The sequence below is a fragment of the Onychostoma macrolepis genome, chromosome 17, assembly GCF_012432095.1.
Source record: "Onychostoma macrolepis isolate SWU-2019 chromosome 17, ASM1243209v1, whole genome shotgun sequence".
Lineage (NCBI taxonomy): Eukaryota > Metazoa > Chordata > Actinopteri > Cypriniformes > Cyprinidae > Onychostoma > Onychostoma macrolepis.
Window position 1 is genome coordinate 1,490,772 of NC_081171.1, and position 22,012 is coordinate 1,512,783.

The 22,012-nt window shown below is 39.2% G+C and overlaps 1 protein-coding gene across 6 annotated transcripts in view; it reads left to right on the top strand.

Annotated features, from left to right (window-relative positions):
* Positions 1-16,932, top strand: part of LOC131522651 (adhesion G-protein coupled receptor G2-like) — a 42,700-nt gene extending 25,768 nt beyond the window's left edge. For 5 of the 6 annotated variants that reach the window (XM_058748272.1, XM_058748271.1, XM_058748267.1 and 2 more), the window contains 6 exons: positions 12,654-12,751; positions 12,984-13,114; positions 13,203-13,468; positions 15,735-15,825; positions 15,905-16,188; positions 16,402-16,932. In XM_058748272.1, the coding sequence (XP_058604255.1) occupies positions 12,654-12,751; positions 12,984-13,114; positions 13,203-13,468; positions 15,735-15,825; positions 15,905-16,188; positions 16,402-16,538 (1,007 nt within the window). In that variant the 3' untranslated portion in view covers positions 16,539-16,932. The remainder of the gene's footprint in view (positions 1-12,653; positions 12,752-12,983; positions 13,115-13,202; positions 13,469-15,734; positions 15,826-15,904; positions 16,189-16,401) is intronic. The other variant, XM_058748270.1, reaches the window with a different exon arrangement.
* Positions 16,933-22,012: the final 5,080 nt, after the last annotated feature.

Sequence of the window (22,012 nt, forward strand, 5' to 3'; positions counted from 1 at the left end):
GATATTGTGAGTGCACACAAATAAAAATAGACCCTTTACAGTTCCAAATGATGTATTACTCTAATCTTTATGAACAACAATTACGATGTATTTAATTTGTTTCCACTGATGTCTTGAAGCGCGCTTCAGCTTCCACTCTCCGCATAAACAACTGGATATGTGCCTAGCGCACATTTATCTAGGTTAAATGTTTAAACTAACATTTTGATATGCTTTAAGTATTTTATATCTATAGATTTTATTTTCGGCAAGTCGTAATTACATCGTATGACATGGTCTCATTTGATGCTCATAAGTTTCTTCATATTGCGTTAGTTTCTCATAACAGCAAATCAGTAAAAGAATAAAAATTGCACTTCGAAAGATCTCCATAATTAGCCTGTTTTTGCACTTCCTGTTTTCCCTGCTTGAGAATTTCTGTCCCATGAATGGATGACCTTGGCACACGTGTGGTTTTGTTTACAATTTCTGGTTCACTTACAAAAAGGGCAGTGTGAAAACGAACCGCACCAAACAAAAAAAAAAAAAATCAACATTATATTTGCATATTTCCGCCATCTTGGATTTATGGTATAGCGAGTGTGTGCATACATACTTCCGGTTTTGTTAAATGCCAGTGCAGAGAGCTGGAGAAATCCAAATATTACCTTCTATATGTTTACAGGATTTATAATATCACTAAAAATGCAAATAAGATCTACACTGCTATTATTACTATAATATAAATGTTAACTGAGCCAGTGGCATTTGAAACTTACGTATGTTTGTGTCTGGTAAATGAACGAAATACACTAATCTGTACTGTTCACAAAATAAAAGTTGCCTTGATCTCATGGTGCGTTCACATACATACACTATGGGCCTCATTTATCAATCTAACGTAGAAACGAGCGCAGATCCGTGCGTACAAATCGTTTCACGTGTGATTCATGAAACATTCGTATGCCGCCAATATCATCGTACAAATGATCGCACATTGATAAATGTGCCGGCAGAAAACAATCGTCGTTTGAATATCACGCCCCTAAAAACACCCCGGTTTAGAAGCCTCGCCCCTAGAGTTTACGACACTGAGAAACGAAACCTGGCCAAAAGGAGGAAGTAATCTCATTAAAGAGAAATTGATCTCACTCCAAAAACACCCGTTAACCTTGTAATTGCAAACAATTAGGCTACATTAATTCATGTAATTTTATAATATTAAAATACTGGTAAATGTACATTATATCCTATTTAGTTCCAAACGGTATTTAGAACAGAACAAGAATGAAAAATAAGTAGTTATAAAATTATATATTAAACTATAAAATAAAACAAAATAGGTTATAGTGGCATTCATTATACACAGCATACAAGCAAAACTGAAATGGCATTGGGCTCACGAGCCTGTCTCATTCCACAAGAATCCAAATGTTTCCATTTTTGCCATATTTGTAACATTTGATTGCTAAACTATTATTCATTATGTAGCCTAAATAAGGCTTGTATTCTAGATATTATCAAATGGCCAGAGTTTTGAGAACGCAGTGGACATGGAGGACTATAATGCGATAAGAGTTCGCTCAAGTACTGAGGAGCTAAACCATTCAGGGCTTTATAAGTAATTAACAAGATTTTAAAATCTATACAATGTTTATAGGGAGCCAGTGCAGTGCTGACAGAACCGGGCTAATGTGGTCATACTTCCTGGTTCTAGTAAGAACTCTAGCTGCTGCATTTTGGACCAACTGTAGTTTGTTTATTAAGCGTGGAGAACAACCACCCAATAAAGCATTACAATAATCTAACCTTGAGGTCATAAACGCATGAATTAACATTTCTGCATTTGACTTTGAGAGCATAAGTCTCAATTTAGATATATTTTTAAGATGAAAAAAAATGCAGTTTTACAAATGCTAGAAACGTGGATGTCAAAGGAAAGATTGCAATCAAACAGCACACCTAGGTTCCTAACTGATGACGAAGAATCGACAGAGCAGCCATCAAGTGTTAGACAGTGTTCTAAGTTATTACATGTGGGGGGTTTAGGTCCGATAATTAACACCTCTGTTTTTTCAGAATTTAGCAGTAAGAAATTACTCATCATCCAGTTCTTAATATCGACTATGCATTCCATTAGTTTCTCAATTTGGTGTGTTTCGCCGGGCCGCGAAGAAATATAGATCTGAGTATCATCAGCATAACAGTGAGAGCTAACACTGTGATCCCTGATAATATCTCCCAACGGTAATATGTAAAGCGTGAAAAGTAACGGCCTTGAGGTACTCCATACTGCACTTGTGATCGATATGATCACTGCTACAAATTGATGACGGTCAGATAAGTACAATTTGAACCATGCTAATGCACTTCCACTAATGCCAACAAAGTTTTCTAGTCTATTCAAAAGAATGTTGTGGTCGATAGTGTCGAACGCAGCGCTAAGATCCAGTAGAACTAATAGAGAGATACAACCATGATCAGATGATAAGAGCAGGTCATTTGTAACTCTAATGAGAAGAGTCTCAGTACTATGAAACGGTCTAAATCCTGACTGGAAATCCTCATAGATACTATTTTTCTCTAAGAAGGAATATAATTGTGAGGATACTACCTTTTCTGGTATCTTTGACAGAAAAGGGAGATTTGAGATCGGTCTGTAATTAACTAGATCTTTGGGGTCAAGTTGTGGTTTTTTAATGAGAGGCTTAATAACAGCCAATTTGAAGGTTTTGGGAACATATTCTAATGACAATTATGAATTAATAATAGCCAAAAGAGGATCTATGACTTCTGGAAGCAGCTCTTTTAGTAGTTTAGATGGAATCAGGTCTAACATACATGTTGTTGGTTTAGATGATTTAACAAGTTTATACAATTCTTCCTCTCCTATAGTAGAGAATGAGTGGAATTGTTCCTCAGGGGATCTATAGTGCACTATCTGATGCAATACTGTAGCTGACGGCTGCATGGTTACAATTTTATCTCTGATAGTATCGATCTTGGAAGTAAAGTAGTTCATAAAGTCATTACTGCTGTGCTGTTGGGAAATGTCAACACCTGCTGATACTTTATTTTTTGTTAATTTAGCCACTGTATTGAATAAATACCTGGGGTTATGTTTGTTTTCTTCTAAAAGATACGAAAAGTAATCAGATCTAGCAGTTTTTAATGCTTTTCTGTAGGATAGGGTACTTTCCCACCAAGCAATACGAAATACCTCTAGTTTAGTTTTCCTCCAGCTGCGCTCCATTTTCCGGGCTGCTCTCTTTAGGGCGCGAGTGTGCTCATTATACCACGGTGTTGGACTCTTATCCTTAATCTTCCTTAAGCATAAAGGATCAACCGTATTTAAAGTTTTAGAAAAGAGAGAGTCCATAGTTTCTGTTACATCAAGTTTTTCTGCGCTGTTGGATATGCTGAGGAATTGAGATAAATCAGGAAGATTATTTACAAAGCAGTCTTTTGTGGTAGAAGTAATGGTTCTACCATACTTGTAGCAAGGAGTAGAATTTACAGTTTTAGCTATATGGAGTTTACACAAGACTAGACAATGATCTGAGATATCACTTTGCTGCAGAATTTCAATACCATTAACATCAATTCCATGTGACGATATAAAATCTAGAGTATGATTTCGACAATGAGTAGGTCCTGACACGTGTTGTCTTACCCCAATAGAGTTCAGAATGTCTATGAATGCTGATCCTAATGCATCTTTTTCATTATCAACGTGGATATTAAAATCACCAACGATTAAGACTTTGTCTGCAGCCAGCACTAACTCTGATAGAAAATCAGCAAATTCTTTAATAAAGTCTGTATGGGGCCCTGGTGGCCTGTATACAGTAGCCAGTACAAACATCACGGGATTTATCATTAACACTTGTTTCTCTAGATAATGTTATATGAAGCGCCATTACTTCAAAGGAGTTATACTTAAAGCCTGCCCTCTGAGAAATACTGAGAATATTGCTATAAATTGTAGCAACAATTTGCCTATTGGACGCAGTTCATTTTTATAACAGTAATCTTGGGGGGTGTCACGGCCCTGCTGGTGTGCCCTGGTTGGCCACCAGATGTCACTGTGTGTGTTAGCACATGGCTTATTGTTTGTTGTTGGTGCCATGTGCTTTCCTGTCTATTGTCTGACCCCACCCTCCTTGTTATCTCATTATTGTTTCAGTTACTTCACCTGTGTCCTTCTCGTTTGGCTCCCATATAGTCTCCTGGTGTCTGCAGTCCTGTGCTGTTTCGTTGTTTAATGTTGGATGTTTCATGTCGTGTGTGGGTTTGTTTACTTGTGCTGTGGTTCTCTGCCTGCCTGCCTGTTTTTCCCCTTCGGGGTGGTTTTTGTTCATTTTTGTTTCTCTTTATTATTAAAAAGACTCACTTTCTCCTGCACTTGAGTCCTCGCCTCATCTCTCGACCATCCCGTGACAGAACGAAACAGCCAAATGAGGACTCAGCGGAGAATGGGCTCACACCATCCACCAGCCTCTAACGTCAGCAGCCCCCTCTACCAACGCATCCTCCAGTTCCAGGCCCTGAGCTCCCTCCGTCAGCAGGGCACTGATGTGAGGAAGTTTGCCCTGAGGTTCTGTGGTGCAGCAGAGGGTTTGGGGTACAATGATGCGGCCCTCAAGGACCTTTTCAATAGTGCCCTTGAGGAGCCCCTCAAATGGTGGAGGATGAGGGGGCTGGACCACCTGATGTTTGGGGAATTTGTGGAGTTCCTGGCACGTTCCCCAGCTAGGGTGGCTGGGGTGCCTCAGGCAGGGCTCGCCGAAGCTGCAGCGCCTCCAGTGGTGGCCGACGAAGCTGCAGAAGCCGCAGTGCCCCCAGTAGTGGCCGACGAAGCTACAGTGCCCCCAGCGGCAATCAAAGGGGCGTCAGAGGCCTCGTCTGCCGCACCCAGTACCTCCAGCCCGCTCCCAGAGCGTCCCGGGCTGATACGAAGCGTTCAGGAACTCCCACTGATGTCATTGCGAGCGGCGTGGTCTGCTCGCGCTCCTCCCGAGGCTGCGGTGCCGGCTCACAAGACTCCCGAGGCGGCGGGGCCTGCTCACGAGTTCCCAGGGGCGGCGGTGCCCGCTCACGTTCCTCCCAAGGCTGCGGTGCCGGCTCACAAGACTCCCGATGCGGCGGTGGCCGCTCACGATCCTCCCGAGGCAGCGGTGGCCGCTCACGATCCTCCCGAGGTGGCGGTGTCCGCTCACAAGACTCCCGAGGCTGCGGTGCCGGCTCAAGAGGTTCTCGAAGTGGTGGTGGCTGCTCACAAAGCTCCCGAAGCGGTGATGTCCGCTGAGCTTTTCTCTGAGGGGGCGGGGATCATCTTAGGCCTTTCCGAAGCGGCGGTGTCCGCTCACGAGGTTCTCGAAGTGGCGGTGGCCGCTCACGATCCTCCCGAAACGGCGGTGGCCGCTCACAAGGTTCCCGAAGTGTCGGTGCCCACTCACAATCCTTTCGAGGCGGTGGCCGCTCACGATCGTCGGCGTCGGTGCCCGCACACAAAGCTCCCGGCGCGGTGCCCGCTCACAAGGTTCCCGGCGCCGGAGCCCTCTCACGATCCTTTCGGCGGCGGTGGCGCCACGATCGTCGGCGGCGGTGCCGCTCACGATCCTCTCGGCGGCGGTGCCCGCCATGATCCTCTCGAGGCGCGGTGCCCGCTCACAAAGCTCCTGACGCGCGGTGCCTGCTCACAAAGCTCCCAGGCGGCGGTGCCCGCTCACGATCCTCTCGGCGGCGGTGCCCGCTCACAAAGCTCCCGAAGCGGCGGTGCCCGCTCACGATCCTCTCGAGGCGGTGGTGCCCGCTCACAAAGCTCTCGAGGCGGCGGTGCCCGCTCACAAAGCTCCCGAAGCGGCGGTGCCCGCTCACAAGACTCCCGAGGCGGCGGGGCCTGCTCACGAGTTCCCAGGGGCGGCGGTGCCCGCTCACGTTCCTCCCGAGGCTGCGGTGCCGGCTCACAAGACTCCGAGGCGGCGGGGCCTGCTCACGAGTTCCCAGGGGCGGCGGTGCCCGCTCACGTTCCTCCCGAGGCTGCGGTGCCGGCTCACAAGACTCCCGAGGCGGCGGTGGCCGCTCACGATCCTCCCGAGGCAGCGGTGGCCGCTCACAATCCTCCCGAGGTGGCGGTGTCCGCTCACAAGACTCCCGAGGCTGCGGTGCCGGCTCACGGCCGCGGGTTCTGCCCTGGGTCCCCATCCCGCCGGCGCTGCCTCGGTCCTCAGGTCCCCCTCTGCCGCTACATGGGCCTGGCCCACCATCTCTCCCCCTGATCCGCCTCCGGCCCACCTCTCTCCTAGACATTTTAATTTCAGTTTAGTGTGTGGAGCGTCTGGAATCCGCTCCTTAAAGGGGGGGTTGTGTCACGGCCCTGCTGGTGTGCCCTGGTTGGCCACCAGATGTCATTGTGTGTGTTAGCACATGGCTTATTGTTTGTTGTTGGTGCCATGTGCTTTCCTGTCTATTGTCTGACCCCACCCTCCTTATCTCATTATTGTTTCAGTTACTTCACCTGTGTCCTTCTCGTTTGGCTCCCCATATAGTCTCCTGGTGTCTGCAGTCCTGTGCTGTTTCGTTGTTTAATGTTGGATGTTTCATGTCGTGTGTGGGTTTGTTTACTTGTGCTGTGGTTCTCTGCCTGCCTGCCTGTTTTTCCCCTTCGGGGTGGTTTTTGTTCATTTTTGTTTCTCTTTATTATTAAAAAGACCCACTTTCTCCTGCACTTGAGTCCTCGCCTCATCTCTCGACCATCCCGTGACAGGGGGTAGACTCGTTTAAAATAATGCATTCATCTGGTTTTAGCCAGGTTTCTGTCAAACAGAGCACATCTAGGTTATGATCAGTGATCATATCATTTACAAAAAGCGCTTTCATAGAAAGGGGCCTGATATTCAGTAAGCCAAGCTTTGTCATTTGTTTCTCTGTATTATATAAATTTTTTATTTGTTGAACGTCAATTAAATTGTTACTCTTAAATTGGTTTGGACGTTTTTTTTGTATTTTCTAGTTCGGGGAACAGACACAGTCTCTATAGTGTGATATCTAGGTGAAAGAGTCTCTATGTGCTAAAAAAAATAACTGACTTCTGTGATGTGAGGCGGCTAGCAGACGGTTGGTTTAGCCAGTCTGTCTGCTTCCTGACCTGGGCTCCAGTTAGTCAATTACGAACTCTAAGACTATGTGCCATATTTCTAGAGAGAAGAGCAGCACCACCCCAGGAGGGATGAACACCATCTCTTTTTAACAGGTCAGGTCTGCCCCAAAAACTCGTCCAATTGTCTATGAAACCTACGTTATTCTGCGGGCACCACTTAGACATCCAGCCATTAAGTGACGACAGTCTGCTATGAATCTCATCGCCACGAGCGGACCAGAGCATATTACAGTGTCTGACATCGTACTGGCAAGTTCACACACCTCTTTAACATTATTTTTACTGATCTCTGACTGGCGAAGTCGAACATCATTAGCGCCGATGTGAATAACAATCTTACTGAATTTACGTTTAGCATTAGTCAGCACTTTTAAATTTGCCAAGATGTCAGGCGCTCTGGCTCCGGTAAACATTGGACTATGGTGGCTGGTGTCTCTATTTTCACGTTCCGTACAATAGAATCGCCAATAACTAGAACACTTTCATCAGGTTTCTCAGTGGGTGCGTCACTGAGTGGGGAGAACCTGTTTGATGTTCTGATCGGAACGGAAGAGCTGTGTTTTGACCCGCGACTAGGCCGCCTCACAGTCACCCAGTTGCCCTGCTGCACGGGCTCAACCGAAACCGAACAATGTACAGGACTCCCTGAGCTAGCGTCCAAAGCAGTATCTACAGCCCTCACATTCTTACTGTCCTCAACTAAAGTTTGGATACGTGTCTCTAATTCTAAAATTTTCTCTGTCAGCCTAACTATTTCCCTGCATTTATCACATGTGAATCCCTCATCGCCAACAGAGAGAGATAAACTGCACATGTGGCAAACAGTGCAAACAACAATAGCAGGAGAAGAAGCCATTATTCACCGTGATTGATTAATGATTCACTTACCAGAGAATATTTACAGATGCCAGCTGACAGACTGAAAAAAGAACTCCACACATACAAGACCACGGAAGAGACCAGTGCCACAGAAAACCCACTTTCTTGGTGGAAAAGGCATGAATCAAGCCTCCCCATTCTTTCAACATTTGCCAAATATTACCTTTGCATTCCAGCATCAAGCTCAGCCTCTGAGAGAGTTTTCAGTACCTCTGGCCTGATCTGTAGCCCACTAAGGTCCAGACTATCAAGTGACAGCGTTGACACATTAGTTTTTCTGTCCAAAAATCTGCAGCTAACAAAGGAGCTAGCAAAAAAGTAAAGACTGAAAATATATGAAGATGTGAACCCATTTTATTCAGTATTTTTTTTTTTTTTTTCCAAAATCAAAATTTAACCTGTACCCTCTAATCCAGTGATGGGCAAACTTGGCTCTTCCAGGCCACTTTCCTGCAGAAATTTGATCCAACCCTGATAAAACTCACCTGCCTGTATCCTAGTAGTCTTGAAGACAATGATTAGCTGGTTCAGGTGCGTTTGATTAGGGTTGGAGCTAAACTCTGAAGGAAAGTGGCCTGGAAGGGCCGAGTTTGCCAAACCCTGCTCTAATCTGTAGGTTTTTTGTTTGTTTGTTACATTCTGATACATTTTCTTTGCACCATGTGATAAAGACTGAAAAGATATGAAGAGATTATCCTATTTTAATTTTATCTCTTCATTTTTTTTCCCCTTCCAGTTTTAAAAAGTGAACGATCAAATTAGTTAGATTAGTTTGATAGATAATACCAGAAATATGGTGGGAATTAAGTTATATTTTATCACTTTAAACAACAGAGAGTGAAAGTAAGATCTACAATCGCAAACCTCTCAGCAGCACGACAGAAAGGAACAAACAGGAACCCTAGTATGGGAATATAGTATGGGACGTCCTGTATAAGACCTGACCATTCATTTGTTCTACTTATTAGAAATGGGGTCTTTATACCTCTCTACATTGAATAATGTCCCATATCTCAAAAATGCTGCAGTAAAATGGTTTCATACGAGGTGTGCATATAGTATGGGATGTCCTCTATAAGAACTGACCGTTCATTTCTTCTACTTATTAGAAATGGGGTCTTAATACCCCTAAATCTGTCCCATATCTCGTTTTCTATGAATCTTGCAATGATTTGAAAGGTAGAAAAATGTAGTAATACAGAACCATAAAAGACACCAATAAATAACACAAATATTAAAGCAGATATATAAAAAAACCTGGAAAAATGTCATTGTATCTCAATTCTGGGCATCTAGATGAAAAGCGCTCTGAAGCGTTCCCTCTGTGTTGTTCCTGCAATTACTGTAATAATAGTAACACACGTGCAACCTAATTTCAATCGCGGCTGGCTTGACCGTGTTTTTCTGAACTGCGGCTGGCTTAACCGCAGTAGACCAACCCGCTGTTTGTTTCAGTGAGATTTTAGTAAATTTGCTAGGTGCGCCCACTGAGCTTGAAAATGGACGGTGGGCAAGTTACACTTCAAGAGTGCCGCTTAGGAGGGGAGACAACTAGAGCAGCAAAAATTTACTTTTCTCTTTAATTTATGTTTCTCACAGTACTAGTCTTTATGAAATTAATATTATGTTTTCACAAATTGTTAAATGTATTACCTTTTGTTGAATAAATGTAAATAAACCACAGTAAATAAACTGCAGAATGTTGTTTTCAAATACACGCATGGATTGCATGTATTCAAAAAGCGTTGCACGAGCTTGCTGCTCCAGGGTTCAAAGTCCAAAGCGCGAGGAAAATCTGTGCTGAAACACTGTTACTTGTCAGTTATTCAGTAACATTTTTATTAATTTTTTAAAGGCATGTGACAATGCGATACGTGCGACAAACATCTTCCCAAATTCGTAATGAGAATCATTTATAAATCTGTTGTCAACAAAAAGAAGCACAGAGATCTTCCTGCGGGTTTCTGCCAAAATAAAAGCTGAGAAAAAGCAACAACTCCATCAACATTAATAAATGTTAGTATTGTAATTTTACTGTTGTTCTGTAGAATAAAATAAAAAAATAAGATAATAATAATGAAAACAATAATTACCCTAAGTAGTTGTATCCAATACCATGTGTCAGATTGATGATTTATGACCGTTCTTTGTACCTTGCTTAATACATCTGAGATGATTTGAAGTAAATGGATAGGAGAACCCAACACCTCCAGACTGGAAGTTAGCTACAGGTCAGGAAGGAACTCCATAAAAATGCCATGGCACAGGTGAGAGATAAAAACATCATAAATCCAGTCATAAATCCATCCATAAATCCATCAAATGTCAGATCTAACATCTGTTTTGATCTTTTGATTTACCAACCCTACTGTCATGACAGTCAGGGCGACAGAGGGGTCATATAGCCATAAATCAGGTCATAAATCTGACCCTGTACACATTTGACATATGACAACCTGGCAATCAACGCTGACAGGGGGGTCATAAATCAGGTCATAAATCATCAATCTGACATATGGTATTGGATACAACTACTACCCTACAACAGCTCTATTACTACATTTATTATATTCACACATAGTGGTCAAATTGGGATCTGTAATATATTCTAATGTTCTATGTAGCCCTCTCCCGTTGAACGACTCGAATGATAAGTACTGTATGTCTAGGGGGAATTTCAATAAAACCTTTTTGATATGTGTCACCTTTTTTTTCTCTGTAGATAAATCACTTTAGGTCACCTTGTGACCCAATTCCCACATTGGTAACACAACCAAACTTAGTTCAAATAGATAATCAAAATAAACAAAGATTCATAACAGAATAAATACCCAAAATAAAGTTTTACCCAGCTGGGATTTAAGTCTCTCGTTGGCGCGCAATGTTGGAGCTCTGGTGCATGTGCAACAATTATGAGTACTCACGAAATCCAAGGACATAGAGAAGTTCAAACAAAAGTACCAGTTCATGAAACACCATCAAATGATTAGCAAATCTGATTGTCACTGACGTCCTCTCGCGAATGAGCACTCACAAATGTCCTCGCGAATCCTCCATCTGTGATGGCAACAGGCCCCATCCGCAGCCGCGGAACAGCCTCGGTCGCCCCGTCTTCGTGCGTTCCGTCACGTGTCGTTCTCCTTGAGCTGCTAAACCTACAAAATGTCACTCAATCCTTGGATGCAACAATAAACACGGCTATCAGTCCTTAGTTGGAACAAAAAAAAAACACGCTGGGTATTTTTTTAATTCTTGGATAAAAAAAAAATTTAAGACACAAGTATCTTATTTCTTCCTCAATTGCATCACCCCATCATTTTTCATAACCCCGCCCCTTCCCCTCTTGGGGTCATTCTCTAGACACCTCATTGGATAATCAGTGACATTCCTTTTTTTTTTCTTTTTTTTATAAAATACAAACTCTGATTTTAAAGTCCACATCAATTGTAAACCCTTTTTCTTTTAATATAGAACACCAAATATGAATTTTAAATCGAACAATAACAAACTAAACAAACAAAAATACTAAATTAATTTAATAGACCCTCTTTTAATAGGGCTCTACATCTAAAATAATTATCTTCTGCTCAGCAAGCCTGCACTTATTTGTATAGTAAAAAATGCATGCCTGATTCAAGAAGGGGGTCTCAAAAATGGTCAAAAAAATTATTTTACTAACTTAATTTTAAGTTAAATTGTGCTTTGTTGGTATAATGTCTGCTAGAATGTTACAAAATGTTCAGTGTTAAGTAAATATTTTTTAATTGTTTTGTAATTTATTTTTTATTTGAAAAGCAGGTAAAAGCTAATTTTGGCTATTTAAATTATGCAATTGTAAAAAAAAAAAAAAAAAATGGCAAAATAGATGGAGGGGAAAATGTGAAAAACCGTGTTCGGTATTCGGCCCAGTGTTTCATTTTGTTCGGCTTTGGCCAAGAATTTTCATTTCGCATCTGCATCCGATGCATCTCGCATCCAATGACCCCTTTAAAACATTAATCTGATAACTATCAATGCATTTGAAATGTTGCAGTATAAATGCACTTATGGCACATGAGCTTCATCAAACTGTGTAAATGCATCTAATGCCACTTCTGATGCAGCTTCTGTGTTTCTTGATGGAGTTTGTTGCTACTAATTTAATTTGATTGGTAACAACTGAATTTAAGAATTTGATGTGAAAGATGACATTAAGGTTAGGGAAAAAATACTATTTATAAACAGTGGGAAATTACATCTGTTTTGTTATATACAGCAGTTCTCAATTTTCAGTTAATTGTTATTTCTACCTCTTTCCAGTCACAGAGCACTTTATTTTGAGTTGTTAAGAGAATAACTTAGTCCAGATTTGGGGAATTGTAATGCTTAATAATTTGTTTTATTATGTAAATATTTGTTTTGCTTTGAAAAAAAGTATACATTTTTGTTTGTGTATGCTGTCAATTATAGAGCTTAGAAAGAAAATCAGAATAGGCAAAAATCAGTATCTGCAGGTCACACTTACACAAAAAAAAAAAAAAGAAGAAAGAAATCGGAATCGGCCAGGAAAATTACAATCAGTTCATATCTACAATTTATTTTATTATAATTATTATGTATAATTAATTTCATTCGTCTTTCTCTTTTTTTGCAGGAGAATTTAATTGGACGACATCCGGCTGTGAGACCGAAACAATCAACAACACCATAAAGTGCTCCTGCTCACATCTGACATTCTTTGCAGTGCTGATGGTGAGAAGCTTAGAGAAGAAGAAATTACGCTTTCATAATTCATGTTTTATTTAAAGACCCCATGAAATCAATATCAGAGTCTTTTAATCCATGTCTAAATGCTAGTGAATGCATGAATGATAACAAAAGAAACTTTTAAAATTATCTAACAAGATCTGATTCTTGCTAACAAACAGCAAATTATTTTAAAAAGTCCTCCTGTTGATCTGTGTGTTTCATTGTGTTTTCTGAGATTCCTCAGTCTCAGTCAGATCCAAACATCACAGAGAAGGATCTGGAATCACTGACTTATATCACTTCTATCGGCTGCGGCATCTCCATGTTTTTTATGGCTGTCGCTTTATTCATGCACTTCCTGCTACGGTAGAGTATCTTCTTATACAGTAGTTAGTTGTGTTTACTTTAAAAGGTAGCCAAGGTTACAAGAACAGTTGTTTTTGTGTTTTAATAGGAAAGCCAAATCAAATCAGGCCACGAAGATCTTGATGAACATGTTTGTGGCTTTGTTTCTACTGAATGCCTCGTTTTTGTCAAACGAGAGCGTCGCTAACACACAAGACAACGCTGCGTGCGTCTTCATAGCGCTGCTCCTGCATTACTCCATGCTGGCCTCATTCACCTGGTTCTTCATTCAAGCTCTTCATATGTACTTATGGCTCCTCAGACAGAACGTCACCATCACAAACTACACGAGGAAGATCACCGTGTTGGGCTGGGGTGAGTTAGAGCAACAAAACACCTATTATAGTGTTGCCATATGGAAATATTTAAAACAAAAAACAGAAAGTGTGTTATATTAAAGGGGTCCTATTATGCTTTTTCACTTTTTGAATTTTAGTCAGTGTGTAGTGTGTATGTTTGGGCATAAAAAAGATCTACAAAGTTACAAATCTCAAAGTCTACTCCAAAGGGAGATATTTCCCTTTTCAAGAACTACAACGAACAGCTCTTTGGACTACAGCGTTGTTTCCCGGAGTTTGTAATATAACAAAGCGGCCCATTAGAATATCATTAAAATAATTCCGCCTATGGAAATTCAAATGGTTGGGGGGTGGGGAGGGGTGAGCTAGTGGTTAGAACAATTGGTTGAGTGCATCAGACAAAACGACGACGACAAAGTGCTGCTGTAGCGTCAAGTTTTCGCAAGTTATTACACATGCATCTGAATAATTATGAATGTATGTTACAATTATGAAAACGTTTTTATAAACTGCTGACAGTACAATACTGGACAGTGATGTAATCTGTAGAATTTACAATTCAATTATGAGACTACAGTGTTTCCCATATATTGATTTATTTGTGGCGCCCGCCACAATATCAAAACTGACCGCCACAAATGGATTTTCCAAAAGGCTTTGACTTCGTTGAATAAACATGAGCACTGCACGTTTCAAAATCGAAACCCAGTGCGGGTGTTTTTATATCACTGTATTTCTGAAGGAAACCGACTGTCTTCAGAAAATTTTGGATGTCATCATTTTCACTTCAACTTGCATGTAATGTCTGATAAAGCAGCGTTTGTGAGCAGAGCTCTGCTTTGTGTACAGCTTTACCAGGGAAACCTCGCTCTCTACCACTCCAACAGCGCCTCCTGCTCAGAGCCATAGCTGCTGGCAGAGAATGAATTTGCATATATGCTGCCACAAATACAGTGTCTGTGGGAAACACTGGACTATGGTATAAATTCAACTGTATAACAGTTTCACTGCAATTCATGTTATAATGTTAGAATTAAAGAACAATAAACATAATACATATTACCTTTGTACTATGTACATCTGTACATAGTAAATGCAGTTATTTTTAAGCTGTTGTTGACATCTTATCTAAAACGTGATTTAGCCAAAAAAAAAAACAATAACGTTACCACTCTAATATGTCTTGCAATATCCGTGCGTGTAAAGGTTCTGCACGATCCTCTTGTTCAATATTCTCTGGGTCTGAATCCGGATCAAACTGATATGGCAATATTGACGCCATCCTTAACTATACGTGAGCAGACAGAACTTGCTGCTTTGGCAAGGGGCGGGGCAGTACTGAAACGCTATCTAAGCTGATCACAACGCACTGGGACAGCTAACCAATAACAACACATTTCGTTTTTCGGAAGGCGTGTCTTCATCAAACCCGGAACTGATCGAGCAGTTTGTGTCAGGCTGGGGAGAAAGGTATTGTAATAATGTAAATTATGTGAAAAATAATGCGTTTTCGAACCAATAAGCATGAGAGCATGTTCTAGTACACCCCCAAAACAAAATCAAGACTTCATAAAAGAGCATAATAGGACACCTTTAACTACTGTCATGATACTTTTATGGTGTTTTTGTCTTTTTCTTGAGCTTTTTCTTTTAAGAGCATCTCAACACTCAACAAAAATAATATGTCTCTGTCAGTGATATTTTTAGAATTTTATTGTAGTTTTTATTAATATTTTGAATCACTTTTATTTTTATAATTTATCAGTTAAAATGTATTTCCAGTCACTTTTTCAGCATGTCCAATTAAAACCATCTACCATCTTCAGCAGTCAACTCGAGTTCACCCGAAAAAGAAAGTATATTGCACAGGAGTCATATGAACTACTGTCATGATACTTTATGGTGTTTTTTTTCCTTTTCTTGAGCTGTTCCTTTAAGAGCATCTGAACACTTATTTTAGTCTCATTGAGACACTATTAGTTTTTAATTCATATTTTGAAAGTTTTAGTATTTTTGAGGAAGTTTTAGTATTTTTAAATACAGTTTTTGTCATTTTTTGTAAATATGTCTATATCGTTTTTTTATTTATAAATTTATATTTTAATTTTATATGGGTTTTTTAGTTACTTTATCATATGAAAATGGGAAATGTTGCTTTGTTGCTAGTTGAAATTAAATAAGTATATTTCAGTAACAAAATTGATTTATATATTTATTCCTTTTTATGTTTTAGGTTTGGTTTTTTTATCTATATAACAACCCTTGTCTCTGTGTGTTTTCAGCATTTCCAGCTCCAATAGTCATAACTATTGCTTCTGTAGGAGAATATAAAACAGTGATCATAAAAACAACGTCTGAAAAAACTTCACGAATGTAAGTTCTGTAAATTTAAATGTAAATGGATGCATGTTTCTGGTTGTCTTAATTATATTTCATTCTTTTCTAATTACAGGTGCTGGATTACAAATCCTTACATTCACTACACAGTGAATATTGGCTACTACGCTTTAGTGTTCATCTTCACGATAGGAATCTTCATCACTATCTTAACTAGGATTGTTCAGGTCAGACGCTTAAGAGCGACTGACGGCAAGAGAAAGACGTTCAGAAAGCAGCTGATGATGGTGTTGAGTTTGTTCCTGCTCTTCGGTCTGACGTGGTCTGTGGCGTTCTTCAGTTATGGACCGATGCGCATTCCCTCATATTACATATTCACTGTGTTGAACTCATTACAGGGTGAGAAACAATCACATGCATCAGTACAATTGGTTTAGTAGAACGCTTATGTTTCCTACAGATTTTAGCATTAATTTGAATTAAATATCTGAATAAAATATTTGTAATTAATATTTTATTATTATTTATTCATTTTTTAAATGATTTTAAAAACATTTGAATACGAAGGAGCAATAAAAGCTGCCAAAATATTTTTTCTGATTCTTTTTTCAGGGTTTTTTCTCTTCCTGTATTACTACCACATTCATAATGACGTTGCTGGTCATTTCTCTGATGATCCAAGAAGCTCTGGCTCCACCACAACCATGGTTCCACCCAACACGAATGGTCTGGAAAATGTCTATAATTAGCCTAATTAAGACAGAAAACAACACTGTCTCTTAGTTGCTGATAAGTTAACAGCAGATTTCCAGAATAGTACAGTCATGTGTACTACAATATGCATGCTCAATAATCTTTTGTATGGTGATGGGACTGTAACTCATAATGGGATCATAAGCGGGATCATTAGCTTTTAAGACATTTTAAACAAAGTTAATTTAACATGTACATGAACTTTGTAACTGAAAGCTACTTTACAAGTCATATATTTTCTTGTATCTGTGAATTTACGGTAACTGTAACTATAGTTCTGAAATATATATTGTTTGACTTATGAATGTTAAACTGTGTAATGAACATGATTTCATTCATTATTAGATGTTGATTTAAGAGTAAAGATGTCAAATAAAAGGGTTTTGGTTCAAATAATTGTAATGCTGTTGCCATTTAGAGTTTTAAGGTACATATTTTTAACAGCTAAACACTGAAAACTTAAAATCATTCAATAATATTAATAACCATGATATTGTTCCTTGTACGGTGCATTAATATGATAATATTAACTATTTTCTCCATGAATTAGAGAATTAAATACAATATTTAAATTAATTTTGTCATTCTATATGTAAATATCAGTGGTAGGCTTACTAGGGTAAACATACCTATTAAGCTCACCAAAATCTACACATTTTTAGTGCACAAGATACCAGTTTCAGTACAAGAAGTTATGTTAAAATAAAATATTAATCTCTCACACAATAATATTTAACTTTATTTTAAATGACGAAAGCATTTCAATTAAGATGTACATCATTAAATGCAAAAAGTCTGGCCTTGCTTAATGGGTACATTTTTGTACACTAAGCCAGGGGTCTCATACTCAAATTGGCTGGGGGACATTGCTGTGACAGACATCTCATAGGAGGGCCATTTTAACATTTAAGCACAAGAAGAAAGCACAAAATTTCTGAAAATGTACTTTAATTGCTGAGATGTTAGCTCACATTTCTTTTAAATTACATTACTAACATATTTTTGTCATACTTAACAAAAATGTAAACAACAGTGTCTGTGCATTGTTATATATTTTTTATTTTTAACAGTTATCTACTTTATTTTAACTTAAGTAACTTATGAAAACTGTTCTGAACCTTACACTGTACAACTGCGATCCCTGAATACATTTGCAAACTATTCTATTTCTTGCCAGACACATGGCAGCGCTTCTGCTCATACAACTGAGCCACGTTTGCCCTGATGAAGTTCACAGTTGAAACCTTGAGTACAGCTTCAAGATGAGCATCACTAAGCCTGGACCTGAGCTTGCATTTATTGAAGTTCATAGTTGAGAAAAGTTTCTCACACAGCTTCCAAAAAGTCACATCAACACTTTGGACAGCTCTGGGAAGCATGAAGGTTTCTCTCAGAAACTGTGCAGTCTTGTCTAGGCATAGGACAATAACCGGTTTCAAGGTATACCGCGGTCACTGTTTCAAAACCACTAAAATTTTCCGTTATACCGTTCCTGTGGTATGCACAGTTCTTTTTTTTTTAATGTGTCGTCAGAGTCTCACGTCTTGCCGATTCCGAGCCGATCCTGCATTCAGTGTAGACGGCGACTGATAATGTATTTATGTCATGCCAGATGAGGCTTGCACAGCCTGAGTGTGTGAGAGAGACACAAGGTAACTCACAGAAATGTATAGATGCATACTGCGGTAAAAAAAAAAGAAGATACAAAATATGATTTAGATAAGCAACATTATACAGCCATGATGTTTCCCCAAATATCAATATCAACACGATTGCATGTAACAACTCTACATTGCTACATGCTAACTGAATTAATTGAAATAAAGTAAGAATTTGATGTGAAAGATGACACATTTAATAAGGATAGGGGGGGAAAATGACCATTTATAAATATAGTGGGAAATGACATCTGTTTTGTTACATACAGCAACTAATTTTAAGTTAACCATTTCTTCCTCTTTCCAGTCACAGAGCACTTTATTTTGAGAGTTGTTTAAGTGAGAGAAAATCTGCAACTTAGTCCAGATTGGGGGAATTATAATATTTAATAATTTATTTTATTATGTAACTAATTTTTGCATTGAAATTTGCATACATTTTTGTTTGTATATGCTGTCAATTATAGTCCTTAGAAAGAAAATCGGAATCTGCAAAAATCGGTATCGGCAGGTCACTTTTCCAAAAAATCGGAAATCGGAATCGGTCAAGAAAATTGCAATCGGTGCATCTCTGCCATGTTCCGTACACTACAATGTGACGTACAGATGATGTTTTAGCACTGATCGCTAAATAAATACTTCCAGGTCGTACATAAACAATATATCTGTGTCATCTTCATTTCTCCCTCTTTCACCCCTCGATCAAGACAGGGACCCACCCGCCATTTGTTTCAGTGTTTAAATACTATTTCGCTTGTTACCGAGGCAGATAACATTGCTAATTAACTAGCTAAGGTCAGCTAGTTTCCTCCCTCACGTTACTTCACAGAACAGGGAATAGCAGACTAAAGTACTACGTTTCTGCGATTTAGTACAGTAATTAAATTTAGCTGGTATCACGTCTATAATGTTAAGCCTCCTGCCATTGTTTACATCTGTTCAAAATCACGACATTTAAAAAAAACAAACAAACTGCTGGCTCTCAGGTGTGTTTGCCACTGTTTGAGTCTTGTACAGAGAGAGACCGTGTGTGTGTGTGTGCGCGTTTTTGTGAAAAGTCAGGACATAGATGTGTATAATGACAAAGGTATGTCAGGTATTACAAGGTGAAGGTGACATCTCAGGACATTGACCCATGTCCCCACTTTTCAAAACGCTTATAAATCACTCAGAATGAGGTTTTTTTGGGGAAAGTTGAAAGGCACAGTCTCCTGTAAGGGGTAGGTTTAGGTGTAGGGTTGGTGTAGGACAATAGCACATACAGTAAGCACACTATAAAAACCATTACGCCTATGGGATGTCCCCACTTTTCACAAAAAGAAACATGTGTGTGTTTGTGTGTGTAACACACTAGCGCTCTCTATCCTTATGTGTATGTGCACACATCCTCGTACCTCACCGCTCCAAACTAAATCCAGGAAAGGTGGACATTCCTGCATCATAACTTGGACTAAAAGATGAATGTGTATAAAGTGAGCATGTCTCCAAAAACCTTGTTGAGCTGCAGGTTTATTGACTGCATTTATTTATTTATTTATTTTTTACAGAAATTGTTTTTATGTTTTTGATTATTGAGCTGCAGGTTTAGGCTCACTTAAGTGACTGCACTTAATTTAATTAAGAAGAATTCAATTATTTATTTTAATTATTTAGCCTGACATGTTTACTGTTACAAAATGTTCTATGTTTCTTAAAAATAAAATATATTGTGTTCAGTGGGGGGAAAGTTGTTGTTTTCCTTCTGGGTCTGATCTGATTTCAATATCTTATTTCAGTTTTCTGACTCGTTTTGGCTATACGGGGAGGGGGAGCGGGAGGGGGAGGGGGGAGTGCGTTCTGGAGGCTTCTAGGGACCAGGGCGGCGCCCGTTCCGGGAGCCATGGCGTTTCAGGGGAGTCCGGAGGCCAGGGCGGATCCGGGGACTCGGGCGGCCAGGGCGGCATATACTGTACACGCCAAAGTCCATTTTTACGTATCAATACCACCAGTTTTCATTTTTATTTGGTCTACTATTTATACACACTTTCATGAGATCGGGTTGGTCAGAGCGACTCAACACAATCTTATTTAGAAAACAAATTTACATCTACAGGATGACAGTAATGTCTGCACGCCTGTGGATTCAGACATTTGTTATTTGATACAGAAGCTTACTCAAATCAACACACACGGATGTGAAACAAATTTGGTTACTGGTAACACAACAAACAAAAAAACACGGTCAGAATCAGTGAATCCGTAATTTTAAAAAAACATAATTTTTTTCTTATTTTTGTTTTCTTTCATTTTGATTTAGGAAGTATAGAGTGTTAAAAAAAAGATGTTTTGTTTGTTATTTTGGCCTTGTCTGCCCCTGAAGCTAAAACCCTTATTTGTAATTCAACATCTCTCTGGTATTGAGACTCTTCCTTTTTCCTGTTACGGCTGACCCCTAGCGGTCGTAACAGCTTATGATTCTCTGTTATATTTCTTATGTATTTCTCATATGATTCTAATGGAGCTAATGAAATGTAATTTACTGAGATACGAGTCTCCATATGTTCACACTGTCTGGCGGCCATTTTGAAAGCTGTCTAAAAACTTTTCACCAAAAAAGGAGCCCCTTAAATGTGCAGGGTTTTTTTTTTTTTTTTTTTTAGATGTTTAAGCCTTTATTTTGGATAAGTTTCACTACTTATTGTAAAATTAAGAGATTAATGTTCAGACTTTTGCATATTATAACCTGGAACTTGGATGTGGGAAATAATTACATTAGATCCAAAAGATAGTTTTTGCAACACAGCGCAGATGCTACAGAACACAGTTAGCTGACTAGCTGTATAAGATTGTGTGCTACACTAATATATTACTTCACAGGCATTACTGGCTTGTACTTTTACATCTATAATATTATAAATTTACAGTTTATTGCTGGTCTGTCGTTTTACAGTACTGTCATTTTTAAAGATTTCATATTATTTTAAGGTGAGCTTAAAGGGTGCACTACTATGAAAATCACACAGCTTTAGTGTGACATCAATAAGAAAAAGTATAATTTCATAGATATTGTTAATAATAGTTGTCCATATTAAAATATGTATAAACTTAATATATGACCTATACCAGGGGTCTCCAACACGTCGCTCGGTCTGATTAGAGGTAGCTTGTCAGGAAATACTTTATTATTTTAAATGCTGTTTTGTATTTTAATTATCATTAAACCCGTATTTGATTATCGCGATTTGAAAAACTCACAGTAAATACTGCTCTGCTTTAATCAGTTATTAAGAGTCTCACACAGGCGCAACATGTAGTTTCGTTTTGTGTTAAAATGTGACTGAAGGCAGATTGTTGAGGGAAATTATATGAAAGAATGTATGATTCAATTATTTGTATGAATGCATAATAGGAAACCGACTGTCTTCAGAAAAGTTTTGATGGCATTTGCTTTCCATCTTCCCTCCATGTAATGCGTAATAAAAAGCAGTGTTTAGAAGCTCAGCGCACCTTTATTTACAGAGGTTACTGTGGAAACAGCTCTGTTCTGCAGTTCATAAGCGCCACCTGCTGTCAAACTGTGGATTTACAAATTCATTCAGTCTGTCTGCCATATTTTTGTTCAGACCAAATTTTTGTTGTAAATCTTAACCGATCAACCTTTTTATCAAAAGTGTTGAGATTTTTAGAATTCACATTAGCTTATGTAGAACTGTTCATGGAGCAGATAAAATTTAATTTATCGTTCTGACTCTATTAAAAAAAAAAAAAAAAGTGTATCAGTACCTTTTTTTAATATTCCCAGCACATTTTAATAATGCTGTGTATAACAGCTT